The sequence below is a fragment of the Eptesicus fuscus genome, chromosome 4 (assembly GCF_027574615.1).
Source record: "Eptesicus fuscus isolate TK198812 chromosome 4, DD_ASM_mEF_20220401, whole genome shotgun sequence".
Taxonomy (NCBI): domain Eukaryota; kingdom Metazoa; phylum Chordata; class Mammalia; order Chiroptera; family Vespertilionidae; genus Eptesicus; species Eptesicus fuscus.
Genome location: NC_072476.1, coordinates 30920882 through 30938539, shown reverse-complemented (window position 1 = coordinate 30938539; position 17658 = coordinate 30920882). Strand labels below are relative to the sequence as shown.

General features: G+C 43.9%; 1 protein-coding gene across 1 annotated transcript in view; it reads right to left on the bottom strand.

Annotated features, from left to right (window-relative positions):
• BAZ1B (bromodomain adjacent to zinc finger domain 1B) overlaps nt 1-5129 on the bottom strand; it is a 72958-nt gene extending 67829 nt beyond the window's left edge. The window contains exon 1 of the mRNA XM_054714848.1: nt 4994-5129. Within this exon, the coding sequence (XP_054570823.1) occupies nt 4994-5100 (107 nt within the window). The 5' untranslated portion in view covers nt 5101-5129. The remainder of the gene's footprint in view (nt 1-4993) is intronic.
• Between the last annotated feature and the right edge of the window lie 12529 nt (nt 5130-17658).

Genomic DNA, 17658 nt, shown 5'->3' with positions numbered 1-17658 from the left:
ACAGAGATCCAACAGCAGACTAGAGGATCGCAAGAATCAAGTCAAAGATTTGAAATACAAAGAAGCAAAAAACACCCAACCAGAAAAGAAAAAAGAATCCCAAAATATGAAGATAGTGTAAGGAGCCTCTGGGACAACTTCAAGCGTACCAACATCAGAATTATGGGGGTCCCAGAAGAGAGAGAGCAAGATACTGAAAACCTATTTGAAGAAATAATAACAGAAAACTTCCCCCACCTGGTGAAAGAAATAGACTTAAAATCCAGGAAGCACAGAGAACCCCAAACAAGAGGAATCCAAAGAGGACCACACCAAGACACATCATAATTAAAATGCCAAGAGCAAAAGACAAAGAGGGAATATTAAAAGCAGCAAGAGAAAAACAGTTACCTACAAGGGAGTACCCATACGATTATCAGCTGATTTCTCAACAGAAACTATGCAGGCCAGATGGGAGTGGCAAGAAATATTCAAAGTGGTGAATAGTAAGAACCTACAACCAAGATTACTCTACCCAGCAAAGCTATCATTCAGAATTGAAGGTCAGATAAAGAGCTTCACAGATAAGAAAAAGCTAAAGGAGTTCATCACCGCCAAACCAGTATTATATGAAATGCTGAAAGGTATTCTTTAAGAAGAGGAAGAAGAAGAAAAAGGTAAAGATAAAAATTATGGACAACAAATACATATCTATCAACAAGTGAATCTAAAAATCAGGTGAATACAAAAGCCTCCTAACATTTAAATCAAAAAAGGAGGGGATAGTAGAGGAATATCATGTAAGGAAAAATATCCTGTAAGTAAATTACATCTAGAAAATTAATTGTAAGGCTAAAAGCAAGACACCCATGAAAAACACACAAGGTGACAAAACAAGCCAGAGGAAAATCATTTGGGCAAAAATTGAAAAAGGATCCCCAGTCAAATTTATAGAAAATATTCCTTTATTAACTTTTGGTCGAGAATATGTTTGTATATTTTCAGAAAACAACTCCGAGACCATGAGGATTCCAGCAAGAGAGGAATTGACAGGACTACTCCAGCATGAAGACAGAAGAGAAGCAGTCCAGAGACGGAAGACGCTGATGTGGCCTTCCCATACTAGCAGTTAGCAGCTGTGCATCACTGCAGATTGCCCAGGACCAAACCAGACAGAGTCGGACCTGCATTACCACCATTTGTCCACCATCCAGAACTGAAATGTCAGTGCTGACATGTACACATAAGGAACTGTTGGACATTGAAATTGGGTCTCAAAAGAACTGTTGGCCCAGAAAGAAACTCACTACACACTTATTTATTTGCCTGTCACCATAACCATTATTGCTTGTCTCATTTTTGGTTCTTATAAGTGTATTTCTAATAGCACATGACCTCACTCATCTAGGGGAAATAATGAACAACATAGACTGATGAACAAGAACAGACCCAGAAACAAGGAGGCATGGATCAGACTGTTGGGCCTGGGGGGGGGGGGGGGGGAGGGAAGGGGGGGGGTAAAGGGGGAGATCAACCAAAGGACTTGTGTGCAGACATATGAGCCCAACCAGCGGTTAAGGACAACAGGGGGGTGGGGGCATGTGTGGGGAGGGGTGTGGGATGGGAATGGGGGGACGAGGACAAATATGTGATACCTTAATCAATAAAGAAATTAAAAAATAAAAAATAAATAAAAATAAAAATCAGGTGAATAAAAAATCTGATGAACAGAATAAACTGGTGAATATAATAGAATCAAGGGCATAGAAAGGGAGTGGACTGACAATCCTCGGGGGGAAAGCGGTGTGGGGGGTGCAGGAAGAGACTGGACAAAAATCATACACCTATGGATGAGGACAGTGGCGGGGGTGTGGGGGGTAAGGGCATGGGGTGGGGTGGGAACCAGGTAGAGGGGAGCTATGGGGGGAAAAATGAGGAACTGTAATAATCTGAACAATAAAGATTTCAAAAATATATATATTTTTTCAAATCAAGCAATGAGTGCATGAATGGGTGGAGCAACAAATCAATATCTCTCTCCCTCTCTTTAAAATCAATAAGTAAATTAACTAATAGTATTCTGATAAAGTGAATTTTCCCAACTAAGATCTACTGTCCTGCCTGAAGTACTACAGTAGGGAAGTTAATGTAGCACAGATTCAAAGACACTGTACAAAAAAACAATCAATATATAACACCCAGTTATTAAGTGTGTGCATCATTCACAACTACTACTGTAAATTTAATGATGATGTATAATAATGCTTTTAAGAACATAACAACACTCAGAGCTTTAAGTCAATAAAACATCACATAAATTTGTTATAAAATATACATGCAATCAAAAGGTAGTACTTAGAAGAAAACCACTCAAATCCTATTAAAAACATAATTATAAATATAAATTAACCCCTAACCAGTTTGGCTAAGTGGATAGAGCGTCAGCCTGAGGACTGAAGGGTCCCAGGTTCGATTCCAGTCAAGGGCATGTACCTTGGTTGTGGGCACATCCCCAGTAGGGGGTGTGCAGGAGGCAGGTGATCGATGTTTCTCTCTCATGGATATTTCTAACTCACTATCCCTCTCCCTTCCTCTCTGTAAAAAAATCAATAAAAATAAAGAAATAAAAAATATATATATATATATATATATATATACACACACACACACACATATACATATATATGTATATATGTGTGTGTGTGTGTGTGTGTATGTATATATATATATATAGAACTGGAAATAACAGTATTTCAAATGCAGCTGAAACCCAACCACGTACCTGTTCTCCTCTATGAAATCCCTAATAGCCTGATAAAAAAATATGCCAACCTGATAAACACAAAATACAATAGTTTAAAAAAAACCTCCTAAAGTGCTTCCACTTGTAGACACTCCCAAGTGGGCAATATACCCCCAATATGTAACACAATTTATGAATTCCTTGGTTAAAAGGGTTCTACAAATACTGGTATGGGAATTTTTTATTAAACACATGCCACTTTACAAGTTTCAGGCTTCAGTTTAACTGTCATCATTAAGAGGAACGCTTCATATATATCATTATATTTCAAAGATTTTAGTAAATTATATGAAAAAGCCTGTGCTGCCAGTTCTAAATTAGCTAGCTACGGCCACTTTTACATGGCTCAGTACTTAAAAGATTTAGCGTTTGTCTCTTCTCTATCATGTTTCTTATACTCCTTTAGAATCATACCTGAAAAATTAACATCTGATAATATGTTAGTGTGAGGAATCAACTGCTCAAAAGATGACATTTGAATGGCATTTGAAAAGGATATGGCTGATTCCCACAAGTAATTTTTCACTCTATCAATGTTTGGAATGTTGTTTTTTTTTTTAAAGTAGTGCAACCTTAGAATAATATTCTGAAAGTCCTAACAGAACAAGAAAAAGAACCAGATTAGGTTCCCCACCCCTCCCTTAAATGGACCTCATCTTATACCACAAACTGACACAAAAGTGGACTAACATCATTAAAAGGAGTAGCATTCCATGGTTTTAATTTAGGTACAGGGATGACGTAAGAAAAGCAGTGGATTCTACTCCTGACTCTCATCCTTTACAGTGTGTGTCAATCTCAACTCTCTGGGACCACCTGGCAAAGCAGGCAGGAGAGCCTGAACATCTCCCAGACCCATTCAGCTCTAAGATGCTATGGTTATATTTTAAGAGCCTTCCTACACAGCATGGACTCACTTTCCAGGTTTCTTTATATGTAAACACCCAATAGTCACAAACTGCAATCGAACAAGAATGAAATTATCCTATAAATGATTACATTAGCGCTGGCCAGCTGGCTCAGTTAGTTGGAGTGTTCCCCTGGAACACCAAAAGGTTTCGGGGTTCCTATCCAGGTCAAGACACATACCTAGGTTGCAGTTGATCCCTAGTACCTACAGACTCATACAGGAGGCAATGTTTCTCTCTCTCTTTCTCTCTCAAATCAATAAAAACATATCCTCAGGTGAAGATTTTTTTTTAAGTACATGAAAGGGGTGAACAAAAAGAAATGAAATCAAATGATATCCCTCACCTGGGCACTTCCTCCTCTGTACAAAAGCAAGCAGAAACTACAAGAAATCAAGTCCTACCAAAGGTAAAGGGGCTGACGAAACTAAATACATTAGCCTTCTTGAAGCTTTCTCTACATTAAAGATGGATTCAAAAATCTTTTTTTACACAAAAGCGTCAATAGGACTCAACTGGTATCCATTAAAAAGTAATAAAAGTTGTACAACTTTTAACCAAGAAACTAGGCCTGTTCAAGAAGACAATGATTAGAGAGGATGCTTAGTATATAAAACATCAGCCTCGTGACCTTAAGTTACAACATAAAAACTCTAAGGATGTCTTGGTATCTATTTTTTAATTTTACTTAAAATCACCAACCTTCTAAATCGTCAAAATTCCAAACCTGTGCATGCGTAGGGACAGACATCAGCTCCTCCAAAGTAACTTTCCCTCTAAGTCTGGAACTTTATTCTTGGTTTTGTGCCTCACTATTCTGTCACCTCAAGTCCACTAGGAGAAAAACACAAGTGCCCCCGCAGAGATCGGGGTAAAACGCAGTCGAGACTTGTACAAGCCGGATCACGAGGCCACATGGGTACCATTTTAAAAACTTCACTCGAAGGTTTAATTTAAAAAAAAAAAAAAAGGCAAAGGAAATCCCGCTCCCTGCGGTCCATGGATCTAAAGCCAACCCGAGGGGGTGTGGTGGTGGGGGTCGCTCCTCGACTGCGAGGCCCGGGGACAAAGTGCGGTGCCGGGGAATGGAGGGCGCGGGGCTCTGTAGCGCCCGGTACGGCGCCGGTCCTCACCCCCGCCGCCCGCTTCCCCGCCCAGAACCGCGGGCTCGGACTCACGGTGTAGGCCCGCGGGCATCCGCACGCTGACAGCTGCCACCCGCGCGGGGCTGCAGGGCCCCGGGCCCGAGGAGCCCCCTGCCCACCCCGCGGGCGGCCAGGCCGGCGCGGCTAGAAAAGGATACTCCCGGGTGCGGAAGGCCTCCTGAGTGTGCGCGATAGTGAAGAGCGGCTCTTCGCCGGGAAGCGGCTTCACCAGCGGGAAGGGCTTGCGGCCCAGGAGCGGCGCCATCGCGGCGGTGACGGCGGCGACAGCAGCAGCAGCAGCAGCAGCAGCAGCAGCAGCGGAGACAGCGGGTGCTCCGCGAGCTCGCGGAGCAACACTAGGCCCCGCGGCCCGGAGCGAGCGCCAGGCTCCCGGGAGTAGTGTGGGGGAGGGGAGGGGTGAGAGGGCGGCGAGAAATCAGCTCCCTCGCTGGTGGCGCGGCCGCGCGAGGGCCAAGGAACGGGACGCAAGGACGCAGAATTCCCACGCACACCGCTGCGCAGGCTGGCAGCCTCCAGCCAACCTTCGCTACTGGTCCCCGCGTTCGGCAGTCACGACTCCTTAGCTGCACAGGAGGAAATTATTGAAAAATGGCGGGAGATTCCCCTCCTCCCCACCCCCCCGCCGGCCAAGACACACACTAACTTGCTCTCCTGTGGCGCCGGTGGCGAATGCTCCAATAGGCGGAGAGCTAGCCAGCGCTCACAGTCTATTGGCTCAGAGGAACTGCCGCTCTGCGCTTGGGTCCAGCCCCCTTCCCCGACTGCGTAGTTGGGTTGCAACGCACTAGAGGGCAGTATGAAGAGGTGAAAGGTCACGTTATGTAAGCACCGGTGACTGGCGTGCAGGCCTCTAGCAGTGGAGTTGAAAAGTGGGAGGTAGCGTTGAACCGAAAAGTCGGAAATTCAAGGAGGTGAGACAAGAGGAGCCCCCTAACACGTACACACACTACGCCATCTGTGACACTGACGGCGACACCGACATCCGGGCATCACTGTCCGTGTGGTGCGCTGGAGGGGGGAAGGGGAGCGCGCGACCAGGGGCTTTGTCTTTCCACTTGTGCTCCGCCCCCTTCTTAAAGGCGCCGCGCTCGGCCACGCCCGGAGATGCGCGCGTGGAGCGGATGGGAGGAGGGTTTGGCGGGAAGTAACCCCAAGACCTTGTCCTAGTAAAGGTTCTACTGAAGGACAACTTGAGCCCCAGCCTTGCTCACCCCAAAGTTTACTGCTGGATGAGAGTGTGGTTGAGATCTGGATATTGGTATGGTGCTACTTTCCAGGGGCTTGCTGGAAAGGATAACATGGAATCTCTCGGAAAAATGTACTAAAGGACATACTTATTAAAGAGACATCCATTCCTTCAAATCATAATTACTAGCACCTATAATGTTCAGGGCCCTGTATTAGACTCCCCTGAAAAAAATAAGAGATAAATAATTGTTCTATGTGATGAGTGCTGGTCAAAGTAAGAAGACAGCAATAACTGCCTGGAAATGACATTTAAGCTGCTTCTCCATGCAGACTATACCCACATAGTCCCAAGTCTGCTTGTGTATTCAATGCAATCAGAAACACACTGACTATAATATTCTCCCTATTAAATTGTCTCCCTTGGTTCAAAGATCTTCAGTGGCCCCAGAACATCCTTTGCAGCCTTTTCAACAGGGATAGACTGCTGGGTGTCTGTGAATGCAGCATGCCAATACCAGATTTATTCTTTTTTTTTCACCTTGAGGTGAGAAGAATACCCCCAGTTAAAGGTGGTAAGTTCTAGATCAGACCAGAAGCCACTTCTATGAAGCCTTCTCTGATCACCGAGCAGAAAAGGTAGGTCATCTTCCTTGAGTAGCCATTTCTTGTAAGAGGATTAGTTTTCTTCTCAGGGGATACAGTATTTGAGTTGATTGTAAAAAGGTAAGTTGCACTTGACTAGACCGAGAAATGAGACAAACATTGTAGGCAGAGGGAGCAGCAGGGCAGACTTGGTAAATTCAGGACATGTGCCTAAAACATAGGGGTTTTGAGGCAAAAAATACCAAGAGATAGAAGTGGCAAAAGACGTGATCCCCTTGGCCACAGCATGTGATGGTTGGAGTGACCACTTAGAAGAGAACTGCAGTTGTTTGTGGCAGTGATACCAAGGGCCTCAAATGTAACAAGATCAGTGGAGACAGGCAGGCAGATTTGAGAGGCACAGACTAGATGACTAATGGGATAGACATTTGAAGGACTAGATAGCTAAGAGCTGACTACACACAGAGTAAATACTCCAGAAACATTAAGAAAAACAAAACAAAAATTAACAAATATTTGGAAAATTGTTATATTTCAAAAACAGCATCTAATTGTCCACAAGAATGGGCACCATAATCATTTCAGCACCTGGGCCCAATATGGGTGGAATCCAGCCCTGGTGTTGGTAGAGCTCTAGAATGGGAGGCTCAATAATGAGCTCACTGGAGAGCCATCCAGAACACAGTTGGAATTTTTGAAGCTAGAGATGTAGTTTTGTGAGGATGGGTTATCAGCTAGAGCCCCAAAATGAGTTAATAAGGGCCTCCCCAAATAAAGAACAGTGCTTATCTTGGAGAGGTGGAATTATGGTTGGTTTTCTTTTTTGTTTTCTATAGTGATTACGTATTCGTTTACAATATTTAAAAAAAAAAAACTTTAATATGACCCTTGCTTGGTGTATGTCCTCTATTTCTATGTCTCAAATTTATAAACAATGGAACTGATTAACACAATATTTTAACATTTGTACTGAAGATGTCAAAAAAAGGGAGCCCATGCCCATTTGGCTTAGTGGATAGAGCCTCAGCCTGCAGACTAAAGGGACCCGGGTTTGATTCCAGTCAAGGGCACATGCCAGGGTTGTGGGATTGTTCTCCAGTGGGGGACATGCAGGTGACAGCTCTCTCTCCCTTCCTCTCAGAAATCAATTTACACACACACACACACACACACACACACATACACACACTAGTGGCCCAGTGCACAAAAATCGTGCGGGGGGGGGGGGGGGGGGGCGCGAGGGGCGTGACCCTCAGCCCAGCTTGCACCCTCTCCAATCTGGGACCCTTGAAGGATGTCCAACTGCCGGTTTAGGCCCGATCCCACAAGACTTCCCTCTCACAATCCGGGACCACTGGCTCCTAACAGCTTGCCTGCCTGATTGCCCCTAACTACTCTGGCTGCCGGCCTGATCACCCCCAACTGCCCCCCACTGCCGGCCTGCTTGCCCCCAACTGCCCCCCCCCACTGGCTTGACCACCCACAACTGCCCTTCCCTCCTGGCCTGATCACCCCTAACCACCTCTGCCTAGGCCCCGCTACCATAGCTTTGTCCGGAAGGACATCCAGGAAGGTCTCCCAGTCTAATTAGCATATTACCCTTTTATTAGTATAGCTATATATATATATATATATATATATATATATATATATACACACACACACACACAACAGTAGGTCCTCAGGTTACGTTGGAGATTTGTTCCTACAGCACGACATAACACATAACGCAGTTTTCGCTGGAACCCACCTACATAAGCACCTACGTGACTCCCATGGAGCACATAAACAGCAGTAATGAAGTGAAACAGTAAAAAAAATTTAAAAGAAAGATAACAATTCCTGACCTTTACTTGTGGTAAATAAATAATAAAAAACATAAAGCACATATACGTCGAAATGACAGAACTTTTTTTTTTATAAATAAATGAGAGATGGTGACGTAACCACGAAACAACGTACTTCAAGTCCGACGTAACCCGAGGACTGTGTGTGTGTGTGTGTGTGTGTGTGTGTGTGTGTATATATATATATATATATATATATATATATATATATATATACTAGCGTTCCCATTGCAGGAAAAATCCTGCAATAGGATTTCCTGCTGCACTTTACCCCGCCTCCGTTCCTCCCTTGTCGCCCGCCTCACCTTCTCCTCCAGCCCGCCTGCGTTTCCCTTCACCCCTGGCTTCTTTCGACGCTGTCTTGATATGCAAATTAGCCGCCATCTTTGTTGGGGTAATTTGCATACTCGTCCTGATTGGTTGGTGGGCGTGGCTTGGCTGGTGGGCGTGGTTTAGGTGTAGCGAAGGTGCGGTCAATTTGCATATTTGTCTATATATATATATACATATATATATACAGGAGAGCCCTAGCTCATGGTGCTCAGTGGTTAGAGTGTGGGCTTGTGCACCAAAGGATTGGGGGTTCAATTCCTGGTCAAGGGCATGTACCTGGGTTGCAGTTCACTCCCTCCTCCTCCCCTCCCCACTCAGGGCATATCTGGGAGGCAACCAATGGCTGTGTCTCTCTCACACTGATGTTTCTCTCTCCCCCTCCCCATTTTCCTCCCTTCCACTCAGAAAAACAATGGAAAAGTTATCTTCTAGTGAGGATTAACAAAACAATAAATAAAAAGGGAGAGACTAAGTATTCTGTTCTAATACTTTCATTGACTCTTTTAATAGATTGATTTGAAAGAGAGACAAACATGGATTTCCACTTATTTATGCTTTCATTAGTTGATTCTTGTATGTGCCCTGAACAGGGATCAAACTGCAACTTTGGCATATCCAGACAACATTCTAACCAGCTGAGCCACCCTGCCAGGGCCTCATTGACTTTTTTTTATTTTGTTGTTGACAATATTACAGATGTTCCCCATTTTCCCCTCCTTTGCTGTCTTCCACCCAGCCCCTGCCCCACCCCTATTGTCTGTGCCCATAGGCTATACCTATATGCATTTGTGTTCTTTAGTTAATCTCTTCCTGGCCCCTCCACCCCATCCCCTCTGAGTTCTGTCAGTCTGTTCCGTGCATCTGTGTCTCTGCACCTATTTTGTTGGTCAGTTTATTTTCTTCATTAGATTCCACATATATAAGTGAGATCATGTGATATTTGTCTTTAACTGGCTTATTTCGCTTAGCATAATAATCTCCAGGTCCATCCATGCTGTCACAAAGGGTATGAGCTCCTTTTTTTTTAATTTTTAAAATATATTTTTATTTCAGAGAGGAAAGGAGAGGGAGAGATAGAAACATCAATGATGAGAGAGAATCACTGATCAGTTGCCTCCTGCACACTCCCTATTGAGGATTGAACCCAGGCATGTGGGCATGTGCTCTGACCAAGAATCAAACTGTGACATCCTGGTTCATCGGTCAACGTTCAACGTTCAACCACTGAGCCACACTGGTTGGGCATGAGCTCCTTTTTTACAGACGAGTATTATTCCATTGTGTAAATGTACCACAGCTTTTTTATCCACTTATCTACTGATGGGCACTTGGACTGTTTCCAGATCTTAGCTATTGTAAATAATGCTGCTATGAACATAGGGATGCATATATTCTTTCTGATTTCTGATTGGTGTTACAGGTTTCTTAGGATATATTCCAAGAAGTGGGATCACTGGGTCAAACGGCAGTTCCATTAAAAAAATTTTAATATAATTTGTTATTGATTTCAGAGAGGAAGGGAAAGATAGAAACGTCAATGATGAGAGAGAATCATTGATTGGCTGCCTCCTGCTGGGGATCGAGCCTACAATCTGGGTATGTGCCCTTGACCAGAATCGAACCTGGGACCTTCAGTCCATAGGCCGACGCTCTATCCACTGAGCCAAACCAACTAGGGCTAAATTTTTTTTAGGAAACTCCATACTATTTTCCACAGTGGCTGCACCAGTCTCTATTCCTACCAGCAGTGTACTAGGATTCCCTTTTCTTCACATCTTTGCCAGCACTTGTTTGTTGGTTTGTTGATGGTAGCCATTCTGATAGGTGTGAGGTGATACCTCATTATAGTTTTAATTTGCATATCTCTGATGATTAGTAAGGTTGAGCATTTTTTCATATGCCTATTGGCCATCTGTATGTCCTCTTTAGAGAAGTGTGTATTTCAGGTCCTTTGCCCATTTTTTAACTGGATTGCTTGTCTTCCTGGTATTGAGTTGTATGAGTTCTTCGTATATTTTGGAGTTCTAACACCTTATCAGATATATCATTGGCAAATATGTTCTCCCATACAATAGGTTCCCTTTTCATTTTGTTGGTGTGTTTTCCCTCCCTCCCCCCTCCCCCCGCTGTGCAGAAGCCTTTTAGTTTGATGTAGTCCCATTTGTTTATTTTTTCCTTTGTTTCTCTTGCCCTAGGAGATGTATCAGTGAAAATAGTGCTGCATGAGATGTTTGAGATTTTACTGCCTGTTTTCTTGTAGGATTTTTATGGTTTGCAACTTACATTTAAGTCTTTTATCCATTTTTAGTGTATTCTTGTGTATGGTGTAAGTTTGTGGTCTAGTTTCATTTTTTTGCATGTTTCTGTCCAATTTTCCTAACACCATTTATTGAAGATTGTCTTTACTCCATTGTATGCTCTTGCTTCCACTCATTGACTCTTGTTGCTGACAAAATCCTTGAGTTGACTCTTCCTATCCAGTCTTCCAGTGCCTAACTCTCAGCAAGGCCTCTAGTACACAACTTTCTCCTATTTCCCAGAATTCCCCACTGCCAGAAGTATATTTCTATCTCCTCTGTGCATCCAAATCCCACATTTTCTTCCCAATGCCTTTTCCCAATTGTTCCAGCCCCCCATAGGCTTTCACTGAATTCTCAAGGTTTTATTATTCATAAATTTAGCAAAATTTGTTGTTCAATGTGTTTTTCTCTCCCAGCATTTAAATAAATAATAATAAAGGGCAGAGATTAAAATGTGTTGTTTCCAGGACTCTATACCAGAGCGTCTACTGCTCAAAGAAAACTGTGACTGCTTAGCTGCAGGAATAACACTGTCTGCAGATGTATAGCACATTTCCCCATGCAGATCTCCACTGGGTAGTTTTGTGACAGGAGCTCAATGAGCAGGGTCTGTTTTTGTGGTCTGTGTCATAGGGAGCTGTGCTCTGCCACACATCGATGCTTCACTGATGTAATCATAAACCCTTGCTTGAACATTTCCATCTTCTGGCTGGTCTTCTCCTGGCCATTCTGTTGGTTCCTCAAACTCAACACAGCCCAAAAACACAGTTCAATTTTTTTAAAAATATATATTTTTTTATTTAAGAGAGGAAAGGAGAGGGAGAGATAGAAACATCAGTGTCAAGACGGAATCATTGATTGGCTGCCTCCTGCACGTTGGACTGAGCTCGCAACCCAGGCATGTGTCCTTGACAGGGATCGAACCTGGGACTCTTCAGTCCACAGGCCAACACTCTATCCACTGAGCCAAACCGACTAGGGCTTTTTAAAAAAATTTATTGATTTGGAAGAGAGGAAGGGGGGAGAGAGAGAGGAAGAGAGAGACAAACATTGATTTGTTGTTCCACTTATTTATGCATTCATTGGTTGATTCTTGTTTTTCCCAATATGTCTTTTATTGATTTCAGAGAGGAAGGGAAAGGGAGAGAAAGATAGAAACATCAATGATGAGAATCATTGCCTCCTGCACACACCCTACTGGGGATCAAACCCACAACCCGGCATGTGCCCTGACTGGGAATCAAACTGTGACTTCCTGGTTCATAGGTGGAAGCTCATCCACCTAGCCACACCAGCTGGGCCATTGTTTGATTCTTTATATGTGCCCTGACCCAGGAAGGAACCTGCAACCTTGATTTATTCGGATGACATTCTAACCAACTGAGCTATTTGGCCAGAGCCAAAACCATAGTTTATTATTTCCCTGTCCTCCATCATTGGCTTTCTCTGGGCATTTTTATTTTACTTTATTAATGTATTTAAATGTTTTTATTGATTTGAGAGAGAGAGAAACATCAATGTGAGAAGGATCGATCGGTTGCCCCACACACATACTCCGAACCCGCAAACTGGGTATGTGCCCTAACAGGGAATTGAACCGGGGACCTTTCGGTACATGGGACAAAACTCAACCAACTGAGCCACACCAGCCACGTCTGGGTGTTTTTTTATTTCTATTAATGGCTCCACCTTCCTCACAACCTCGAAGGGTCAGCCTTGACCTCTCTTGAGCTCTACAGCTACAGGGTAAACCAGATACAGTAGTCACCACCCTTATACTCAGGGAAAAATCCCAAGACCCCCAGTGGATGCCTGAAACCATAGATAGTGCCGAACCTTTATATATGACAAAGAAAAAATTCTGAGAAGTGCTAAATTAAATTACAGCAGACCTGAGGGTGGAAGGAGGAGACAGAGGTTAAACAGTTAACAGCTGAAGGACAAGACCAACAAAAGACTACTTGCATTCCTGAATGTATGCTAAAACTTTGAATTAACTTTCAAGGGGCTATTTCCACTGGATTATCTAAAGAGAATAGCTGGCCGAAACCGGTCTGGCTCAATGGATAGAGCGTCGGCCTGCGGACTGAAAGGTCCCAGGTTCGATTCCGGTCAAGGGCATGTACATTGGCTGCGGGCACATCCCTGGTAGGGGGTATGCAGGAGGCAGCTGGTCGATGATTCTCTCTCATCGATGTTTCTAGCTCTTTATCCCTCTCCCTTCCTCTCTGAAAAAAAATCAATAAAATATATTTAAAAAAAAAAAAATAAAAAAATAAAGAGAATAGCTGAGTATGACTACCAGGTAAATCCATTTGTTTACACTTGAATGTCCCCCACAGTTGCCCACAACCAATCCAAAGGAGCAAATGCTTCTTCCTTACAGGTCTAGACTCTCAACTAGCCCCACATCACCTTCTATTACCCCCTTTATAGCCAATGTAAATTCTTTCAAAACAACTTACATCTTTCTTTGCCAAACTGTTTACTTAGAAGACCCCTTAAACCCAAGGATTTCGAATATGTTGTCTTCATCTAGCCCTGCTGCTGGTGGTCTAGAATTCATGCTCCAGGACCTGGTCCTTCTGGCTAGCATTTGGCTCAATAAACCCTTTCTTTTAGAAAGGATTTCAGCCAGGAAAGTTTTTGTTTACACATCCTACACTTTTCCCTCCTATACATACCTTTTCACTTAAAGGAAACACTTTAACGGCTTCTCTTTGGTATATATGAATTGCCTGCATACTACTCTTGTGCTTTGGGGCTATTGTTAAGTAAAATAAAGGTTACTTGAACACAGCCACTTCGCCAGTAACTGAGAGGGCTACTAAGTGACTGACAAGTAAGAAGCTTGTACCATGTGGATACCATGAACAAAGGGATGATTCATGTCCTGAGCAAAACAGAGCAATTTCTGAAAAGGCGTGCAATTTAAAACGCTTTTATTTGCTTCTGGAATTTTTCATTTAATATTTTCAGGCCATGATTGATCTTGGGTAACTGAGACTGTGGAATGCAAAACAGGGGCTAAAACTATTGTACACAGTTAGACAGACAAGAGCAGAGCAAAGACAATGGGCCAGGTACCACGGTCAGCAGGGTGGAAAGCCCCAGGTACCTAGCCAGGGACAATCAATTGTAGGTGGGACCTCACCCTCAGGGTGACTTTTCCTCTCCTCGCATATTGCTGATCATGGGTTTGCCTCAGTTGTATTTCAGCTCCAGATCCAGATAAGCAACAAAACCAGCCTCAGGACCAGCTGGATTGAATAGTGTGACCTTTGCCCTGGGTGCTGGCCAGTCAATCAGAGGAGACCACAATCCTGAAAGGACACACCAGGAATACTGCTGAATATTCTATTAAATCCTCCCCTGGGACCTCACCCAAAATCTCCACCCTTAAAACCCTTAGGGTGCACCTAGCTGGTGTGGCTTAGTGGTTGAACATCGACCCATGAAACGAGATCCCAGGTTCGATTCCTGGTCAGAGCACATGCCTGGGATGCGGGCTCCATTCCCTGTGGGGGTGTGTGCAGGAGGCAGTGGATCAATGATGTTTCTATCTCTCTATCCCTCTCCCTTCCTCTCTCTATAAAAAAATCAATAAAAACATTTTTTAAAAAATCTAAAAGGAAACATAAACAGTTAAAAAACACACACAAAACCAAATATTTCTACAAAAAGAAGCCCGGCAGCACTATCGCCATCTATTTCCTGCTCCCCTGGGCAGCCATTTTAAAGGTTTTTTTGTTGTTTTAAATATATTTTATTGATTTTTTTACAGAGAGGGATAGAGAGTTAGAAACATCAATGAGCGAGAAACATCGATCAGCTGCCTCCTGCATACCTCCTACTGGGGATGTGCCCGTAACCAAGGTACATGCCCTTGACCGGAGTCGAACCTGGAACCTTTCAGTCCTCAGGCCGATGCTCTTTCCACTGAGCCAAACCAGTTAGGGCCATTTTGAAGTTTTTAAGCTGTTTCCTCTGGTATTTACCTCTATGTTTCTAACTAATGTATGTAATGCTATTTAATTTTTCAGTTTTAATATTAGCTGCTGACTTTCTTCATTGGAAGATGAGGACATAGCCTTCTTTCCCCAGAAACATTACATACATATATAAAAATATTCCCAAAATAATTATATTGCAATCCACATAGTGAACTGATTACATTTCCTTTCTTATTTTGTTTTCCCTGGTTTGTTTCAGTCTATTTTCACTTGTTTTCAATGTACCTATACTTACTCACTCTATCCCCAAATTTAATATGTCTCCTTTCAATACGTGCAAATATATCAGGTGAGCAATGTCCTTCCAATTTGTCCCCTTGCCTCCCTCTCTTTCCTCTCCATGGTATCTTGCACATTGTCACTTTCCTGTTCTTGGCTTCTAATAATTGACTTCCTAAAGCCAAGAGAGTAAAACAAAACTATCTGGTCTGACCTTTAAGACCCTCCAGAATCTGTCCTCAGTCTTTCTACTACATTAAACTTATTCCTCAGCAAAGCCATGTTTATCTAGGTTTCTAAATAACATTTCCTACTAAAAGGATCCAAGTCTCCTTGAAAAATGACTAGGGCCGAAACCGGTTTGGCTCAGTGGATAGAGCGTCAGCCTGCGGACTCAAGGGTCCCAGGTTCGATTCCGGTCAAGGGCATGTACCTTGGTTGCGGGCACATCCCCAGTAGGGGGTGTGCAAGAGGCAGCTGATCGATGTTTCTCTCTCATCGATGTTTCTTACTCTATCCCTTTCTCTTCCTCTCTGTAAAAAAATCAATAAAATATATATATTTTAAAATGACTAGGAATAGCAATGTTCAAAGTGAGTCAGGAATATCTTGTGCCTGAAAGTAAGGAACTGCTCAAATAATAATGGGAACATGTCAAAAGGACACAGGAGCCACAAAATGGCTGAATCTGGGACAATTTGAACATTTAAAAAATGACAGTAGCCCTAGCCAGTTTGGCTCAGTGGATAGAGTGTTGGCCTGCAGACCGAACGGTACTGGGTTCAATTCCAGTCAAGGGCATGTACCTCGTTTGCAGGCTCCTCCCCAGCTCAGACCCTGGTCAGGGCTCCTGCAAGAGACAACCAATTAATGTATTTCTCTCACATGGATATTTCTGTCTGTCTTTCCCTCTCTCTTCCACTCTTTCTAAAAATCAATGGAAAAATATCCTCAGGTGAGGATTAAAAGGAAAAAAAATGACAGTAAGGCACTTAATATAATACACACACACAAAAAAAAATACACACACACACACACACACACACACATATATATATATATATATATATATATATATATATATATATATATACATACACACTAGAGGCCCGGTGCATGAAATTCATGCATGGGGGAGGGCGGTATCCCTCAGCCAACCTGCACACTCTCCAATCTGGGACCCCTCAAGGGATGTCCGACTGCCTGGTGGGATCGGGCCTATATGGGCAGTTGGACATCCCTCTCACAATCCAGGACTGCTGGCTCCCAACCGCTCGCCTGCCTGCCTGCTTGATTGCCCCTAACCGCTTCTGCTTGCCAGCCTGATCAATGCCTAACTGCTCCCTTGCTGACCAGATTGCCCCTAACTGCCCTCCCATGCCGGCCTGGTCATCCTAACTGCCCTCCCCTGCAGGCCTGGTTGCCCACAACTGCCCTCTCCTGCAGGCCTGGTGCCCCCAACTGCCCTCTCCTGCTGGCCTGGTCACCCACAACTGCCCTCCCCTGCTGGCCATCTTGTGACGGCCATCTTGTGTCCACATGGGGGTGGCCATCTTGTGTGTTGGAGTGATGGTCAATTTGCATATTACCTCTTTATTATATAGGATATGTGTGTGTGTGTGTGTGTGTGTGTGTGTGTGTGTGTATATATATATATATATATATATATATATATATGGCTAATATGCTAAGTATCCAACTGGTTGCTATGATACACATGGACCACCAGGGGGTAGATGCTCAATGCAGGAGCTACTGAGCTGCAGTGACTTGGCAGCAGCAGTTCTCGGGTGATGTACCCCAAAACCAGAGAGGAGGAAGCCCGATTCCTCGTGGGGCCATGCAATTCCACCTTTGGCTGTGGGTTATGTTGTTGCTGGGGCACTGTCGGCCTCGAATCTGGTTTACTGCACACTTGTGTTTGTGTTCCACACCCTATATGATAGCAACTTTGCAGAGTGCCCTCTCACACTCCGGGCCCCTTGGTGGATGTCGCAGAGCTGGTTTCGGCCTGATCTCCACAGGCCAGGCTGAGGGACCTCACCTGCCGGAGGAACCCCCGCTCACTCCACAGACTCCAGGGAGGGACCGCGGGAGGTTGGCTCCAGAGCATGTCCAGCCCATCTGGCCCAGTCCTGCCCCACTGGCCACCTTCTAATTAATTTCCTTTCAATGTGCACAAATCCATGCAACAGATCACTAGTTGAATATAAAGGGAATCCACGAACCTGTAATAATACTCAGCAAAAAGAAAAACAGGCCGTGGCCAGTGTTTCCCGGTGGTTAGAGAGTCAGCCTG